Genomic DNA, 7,546 nt, shown 5'->3' with positions numbered 1-7,546 from the left:
TACCTGTGCACAAGAGCCCATTGTAGCTTGTTTGATGGGCAATTCTTCATTCTGCAATGCTTAGCTACTCATTTACTATGCTTATTCCAAATTAAATCATATCTGTACATTTTCACAAGTAAAGCTGAAGATTAGTAATGATTATCTAGTTTTACTTTCTTCTTGAATTTATTTAGTAAATATTTTTCAAATGAATTCTTAACAACTTCACATAAGAATAGATTAGACAGTCTGGTATGACCTGTATTCTCTTAAAACATGCTTTTTCCTGCATCAGAGGCAGCTTAACAGTCTCAAGGGCTCAAGAGAGGAGGAAGCAACAACTGGAGAAGCTGCAGGATGTCATTTTCAGTGAAATCTACTTGAAATAATCAAGGTCACTGGTTTCTATCTATAATGCATGTGATTCAGGAATACTATAACAAAGGTATGCTTATCTAGATAATTTCAGCAACAAAATCACTTTTCCTAATATTGATTAGCTTCAGTCAATTTTTTAAAGTGTGAAATTGAAGCATATGGAAATAGTTAGACAGGAACAAGATAATAGAACAAGCAAATTTATGAAAAAGAAAAATTGCATTAAGCAACTTCTAGTTAAATGCAGCACTGTCCTTTCCACACCATAAAACTGCATCACACCAAGAGCTAGGAAGTGTGCAAATTAACATGGTGCACTACACATGAATATTATATACTAATTATGCAGTGCACATGTATAATGCATACATGTTATGATTTGCACATGTATATTACACACCTCTTACTATTCACATTATAGATTTTGGCAACTGTATGCCAGACCACTGGGTCATCTGCCAGTAAACTGACTTATTTAGGGAATTAATTATGCAATCATGGCATGAAGAGTAAATAATTATGCAAGCCAACCTAAAACACCAGTCCGAATTTTCAAAATGATTGATATACATATTGCATACATGCATAGATACATTTTGCTGTGTGTGTGTGTGTGTGTGTGTGTGTGTGTGTGTGTGTGTGTGTGTGTGTGTGTGTGTGTGTGTGTGTGTGTGTGTGTGTAATTATTAAAAATGGCAGTGAATTGTGTAAATATGACTGTATGATGAACATAAGAGTATATAGACTCATATCATTGCTGTTTTTCTTTCTTAATGGTGTTTAAAGGGGCTAACTGAAAAAAAATAAAAATGAAATAAATAAATAAGAAAAATAAGTTTTTTTTTTCAGTTAGCCCCTTTAAACAGGACTTGTTAAATAGTAAATAATTCTAGCATTATGATTCCACAAATCAAACCGTATCAAACAACCAATACCCAAATATCATATTTTTGATAGGGTGGCCATGACAGGGTTCTACCAGGCAGCAGCCAGCCAAAACAGAAAAGGACAAGTACAAATTATATTGAGATAAATGTGACCATAGCAGGTGTAGATAACAGAGATATAATGCCCTTTTGATCTATGCACAAATCAGGATTTGCTTTTTAGTCTGAAGTAATTTATGAGAAGTTTCTACCAGATGTTTTATACATCACACCTAAAAGAACACAAAGTTCTTTTTGAGATCTCAGTCAACTCTTAAGGACTCAGTCACAAAGAAGCCACAAAAGTTAGTCTACTGATGACTGATGGTGAGGCAGAAAAGAGTTACAGGCAATTATTGAGAACATTTTTCATGACAATAATAAAACATACAATGCTGGGTATACCTGATAGCATTTCATAAACAGAACTGTAACCATTATTATGTTCAGCATCATACATATATATATATATATATATATATATATATATATATATATATATATATATATATATATATATATATATCCTTCAAATGCAACAATGTACTGGCTGCCTACAACATGCTTGTTGATTTCTCATATTGTTGTGGTTACTAAGTGCTTTTGAGAAAATATCTCATCTAAAATGTTTATGGGTTGACCAATTTCAATCCTTACGACGTGCCGGAATGACCACATGACAAAATACCGGTGCTGGTTTCTTGAAACACCAATGTGTCATCTTTAGTTAAAAATCTTTCTTTTACTATTCCCCAGAGGGCAGAGGTGGTGGTACATTAAAAAAAAAAAAAAAAAAAAAAAAAAAAAAAAAAAAAAAAAAAAGACATACAGAACGGACACTATGCAAGCAATCAAGTGAGTGATGAATATATAAGTAATGAATTTAGTAATTTTCTTTGTTAGTTATAGCAAAAGTGCATTTTTTAATAAACCATTATTTCTAATGTGTGGGGAAAAGAGACATCACCTACTTAACAAACAGTCTTGAATACATTTTTTTATAATGAAATAATATCAGTGACACTGAAATGTTCAATGTTTAACATATTAATATGTAACATATTTAAGAATCTTCTTAGCTTATTATGAAAATATATCTTCAAGGGCTTTGGCAGGAAATATCAATGACTGAATGGTGGGAGAATATAAACCCATTCTGAAGAAAATTTTACCTTCTATCCTTAAATTTTGGATTTTCCCATCATGGATAATGATGATGGTATACAGAATAAAATCAGGATAACAATAAATGACAGCAACTGCAATAGTGATGATAACAGTATAAGTAATGGTAACACACATTACTCAGTCTGGATCCAATTTTCAGTCATATGAACATGCAGTATGGCAGGCACCCAATATCAAACCTTGCAATTTTTGTAATAATCAATTAAAGGAGTAATCCTATAAATACAATTATATCTGTGAAGAAGACAATGGTAAGTTTTCAATTACAAGCCTAAACCATAACACCACTCCATTTTGTATGATGGCAATTACAGACAGTCTGCAATAATGAAGGAGAAACTGTGTGTATTCATAATTCCTTTACACCCTCCATACTGAACCAAAACAATGTATGATGTAACAATATCAAATTATATACAGGAGCTGGTCTTGCACATGTGTGCAAACACACACACACACACACACACACACACACACACACACACACACACACACACACAAAGCAAGTAAATGTATAACTTATTAAGTGATAGGCACAGTTTATAATTATTATACAACAAAGAACATGCTATTTTAGAACACAAGAAATGGCAATCAAACTGATAGTGAGTTATCATGATTTAAACCACAAGCAGTTAGTTTTCTTTCCTGGTGTGATAAAGCCTGCCATGTCATGAAGAACATGATTGAGTTCTGATTAGGTAGTCTTCCTCACCAGTGGAGTAGATGAGTGGCTGCTCCATGGATGAGAAACAGGAGAAAGAAAGTGATGGTGAAGTGCAAGAAAATTATTCAGTTAAGTAGGTAGGTATACATAATAATGGGCAGTTGCAACACATTCTCTTTAGAAAAGTTCAATGAATAGTTCTCAAAATCCATTTTAAATATGTGTGCAATATAAAATCACGATGTAAAAAGAAAAATACAAAAAGGTAATTACACATACAGCCCAATCAACGCATCCAATGTATTGCATAAATTAATGTAATGATTGTTAGATTGATACACAAGCCAGTGTAACGGCAATGGGTAATATAAAAAAGAAAAATGCAGGTACTGTGGAAGGAAAATTGATGCAATCTCTACAGTTGTGAGGCAACAAAAATATATAGTACCCTCCCGAGTTTTGCACTTAGCCCTAAATTCTTACCATCCCAAGTTTCACACATTATCACCCCGAGTTTCACACTGCTTTGACAAGTCTAGGTCGCATTTACCTACTGTTGGCATCATGAGTATGCATACAGTAAGTCCCACCTAAGTCAGAGTCTCTCTCTCTCTCTCTCTCTCTCTCTCTCTCTCTCTCTCTCTCTCTCTCTCTCTGTGAAAATAAGAACAATCCTAAGGATTGCTAAATAGAATCAGATTGATTGAAAATGAAAATGGAATTACACATACAAGAGTGAGAAAGGATGAAGTGAAAATGAAAAAATGAGAGAGAGAGAGAGAGAGAGAGAGAGAGAGAGAGAGAGAGAGAGAGAGAGAGAGAGAGAGAGAGAGAGAGAGAGAGAGAGAGAGAGAGAGAGAGAGAGAGAGAGAGAGAGAGAGAGAGAGAACAGTTTGAAGTTGGTAAGTTTACTGAGTTAGCACTGGTCCACATCTCACTCCTGAACTAGCAGGAACCCACTAATTGGCTACTTCATGAGGACAGCAGATGGCAGCTGACACCCTCATTGGTTACAATCATCTGTTGTGATTTTCCTGAATAAAGTTTAAGCACAGATGACATGACCAGAATCTCCATGCATCTTTATAAGAAATCTGCCTGTAGAGATCTTTCAGTTGTTTTTGTGCCAAATTCTTGAACACATAATCTTGAAACTCTTTTAAGGTCAACACAAATGATGCCTCAGTTCTGACCAACAAGTCACTTGCCTCAAATACTGTAGGAATCACTTAAATATAATAACAAAATTATGCTAAACATTCAAGACCAAAAATGTGATGAATTTCAATTACGAGATTCAGACCCTAATATTAACCAGATAAATAAAGCAGACCGTCACTGACTCATTTTTCATATGTACTAAATAAGCATACCATCAGCTACACAAAAGTTACCACTGACTCAAGCATAAATAAATATTACATAAATATTAAATCTAACCACACAAGGCAATTAAATAGTAATCTAAGCTACTAATAATAAATGTCTTGAATCTTGTAATATTGCCTCTTAAAGCTTGAAGACTTCATTCAAATTACAGTTCCTTACTGAAGTCCCAATTAGTCTTTTATCATGAAAATTTTATGTGCACTTTCCATAACACAGGAGACATGGTTACATCAGTACTAACACCATATACAATAGTTATATGACTGGGTTGGAAATTTTAAGCTATCTGAAAATTCTCTCTCAACTTTAAATAATAATATGCTCTCAACCCTCTCCTATCACAGCTAACTGGTGCCTCTGTAATAAAAAAATAAACAAATAAATAAAATAAAATAAATAAATAAATAATAATAATAATAATAATAGATAATAATAATAATAATAATAATAATAATAATAATAATAATAATAATAATAATAATAATAATAATAATAATAATAATAATAATAATAAAATAATAATAATAATAATAATAATAATAATAATAATAATAATAATAGATAATAATAATAACTGATAATAATAATAATAATAATAATAATAATAATAATAATAATAATAATAATAATAATAATAATAATCTAGAATTACAGAATCCATAGGAATAATCCTAGTTTGTGTCCTGGCATACTAAATCCACTTCTGCCATTTGTCATTGCTTAACATTGCTACATTTTAGTAAGCACCCTTACCTGGCCATGCATAACAGGGACACAGGAAGAGAATGAGTGTGGAATTGACCATGTACTCATACATAAATTGTTTTAAATGCCACAATGTGCAATGTAACTTTGGGAAAAATTATAAACAACTGGGGAATATATTTTCAAATTAAAATAATAAATAAATAAAAAAAAGGAAAACAAGAAAAATGCAAGAGAACAACAAGGATTAATACCCAAAATTTTTTATCCAATGTACATGTTCAGAGATTTAAACATTTATAAGTGATTTTAAGGATTGTGATAATTATAATTTTGTTATCAGTCAGTGCATCTAGGACTGTAATTACACATGATAAAACATGGTTTAAATTATTTTAAGGTTGGCATGATACCAATAAAATGCACTGGTAAAATCCCATGATAACAGATGGTTGAGTGTATACACATCCCACTATCACTTGCTCAAAAAATGTGACTGATGTATTCATCCACACAATTAAAATGTTTGTGCTACTTATAACAATTCTTAAACAGTCCTTAACAATATATATGATTTCTCCATATATTCATATACTTAGAATACTCAATCTGCTCAAATCCATGACTTAATTTCCAGATAAAAAAAAAAAGTACAGAAAACATTGAAATATATTAAAAAAAGGTACTTTGAAATGAATGCTACAGTGGACTCAATTACATAAAATACAGAATAAGTTTAAAATTAGTTAACAGCTCACCACACTATTCTGCACTGCTCCTTACATCAGGTGGAAGGGAATGGCAGTGTACATATGAGCCCACAACACATGGTTAATAGAGACCAAAAGAAATAACAAAAACTAAGTTTTCCTGACTTCAAACCTAAATCATAATGTATCTTTACTTATAGAAAAAAATAGTTTCCTTGCAAAAACAGATGCTGCTCCTGTATTAATGGTATAACTTTTTTTTGTGGTGTCTACTATAATCTGCAAATAGTGATCTACGTGTTAAAAAAATATAAAGTTACTGACGAACTATTTAATGAGCACCAGCTTCCATTCTGAATTTCAACAGTTATATATTTCCCTCTCATCATCCATAAAAAATTGTAATAATAAATCAATAATAATAATAATAATAATAATAATAATAATAATAATAATAATAATAATAATAATAATAATAATAACAACAATAATAATAAAGTAAAATAAATAAATAAATAAACAATATATTCAACCTCAATTAGGAAGTTACACGTGAATTCTGCTTTCCACAGCTACACTGAAAGCCAAACCTCACAGTATGAGGATTAGACAAAGCCTAACTAATGCAGGAGGACATTCCCATCCTCATAGATATTTAAGGACAGGGAAAAAAAAACAGCATTGCTCATGGCTTAACTTTCAAATAACTGTACGTCTTTGCAGCAAATTCAGAAGTGGGAACAAACTATGTATAAAGATATGTGGATGATACTTGAAATACTGAACGTAAAATGAGAATCACAGATATAAAAACTAAACAAATAAGTAGTATTAGAGGTATTATTATCACAAAGTTCACAAAAATATAGTCATTAACAGATTAACAACTGCAGTTCATCAGGATAACCAAATATACGAAGGAATATGTGTACTCCCTATTAAATAGAATATTTGAAATAAAAAATATTTGACTGTAATGGCAATATATCATCTCCTTTTTGCCTCATTATAAAAGGGAAAAAGATTTACCATGTTAGAGAAAACAAACAAATTATAAAATCCACATCTCTCAAGGCCCAATGAACTCCACAACCCACACAGGCACTGAATAGCAACATTAATAAATAGACTACTAATAAATGGGAAAAATGAGCTAGAATTGGATAATAGCTACGAGTTACGACCAGCAACATTCTCAAGGTCGGTGAGGGCCGGTGGGGCAGCAGAAGCTTGGGTCTCTGTGGGGGTGAGGCCAGCTTTGCCTTCAGCTGAGTCAGGTATAGAGTCAAAGGACACTCCAACACTCTCCAGTATGGACTTGAACTGCTTAAGAGTCTTCCGCAAGGTGATGCAAAATCCCTTGGAGGCAGGAATCAAGGGAAATTCTGGTAAATCAACCTTGACAGCTGTAGGATATAAATTTATTATTAGTCTTGAAAGTAATGGATTTACCAAAAAATGATGTAGCAAAGGATATAAGGTCACTATGCCTAGTTGTCATTCATACTTATATTTGAATTTTATCACTAAATAAGTCAGTGCACCATCTTATACAGCTTGGAACTAAGGAAACAACATTTTCAGTTAAGTAAAGGTATCAC

At 32.0% G+C, this 7,546-nt stretch overlaps 1 protein-coding gene across 5 annotated transcripts in view; it reads right to left on the bottom strand.

The window, feature by feature from the left end:
- LOC135115837 ((E3-independent) E2 ubiquitin-conjugating enzyme UBE2O-like) overlaps positions 1–7,546 on the bottom strand; it is a 40,066-nt gene that overhangs the window by 3,359 nt on the left and 29,161 nt on the right. For all 5 annotated transcript variants that reach the window (XM_064032837.1, XM_064032838.1, XM_064032833.1 and 2 more), the window contains one exon: positions 1–7,351. This exon is cut by the window's left edge and continues 3,359 nt beyond it. In XM_064032837.1, the coding sequence (XP_063888907.1) occupies positions 7,116–7,351 (236 nt within the window). In that variant the 3' untranslated portion in view covers positions 1–7,115. The remainder of the gene's footprint in view (positions 7,352–7,546) is intronic.

This window comes from Scylla paramamosain, chromosome 30 (genome assembly GCF_035594125.1).
Source record: "Scylla paramamosain isolate STU-SP2022 chromosome 30, ASM3559412v1, whole genome shotgun sequence".
Taxonomy (NCBI): domain Eukaryota; kingdom Metazoa; phylum Arthropoda; class Malacostraca; order Decapoda; family Portunidae; genus Scylla; species Scylla paramamosain.
This window is presented reverse-complemented; position numbering and strand designations above follow the sequence as displayed.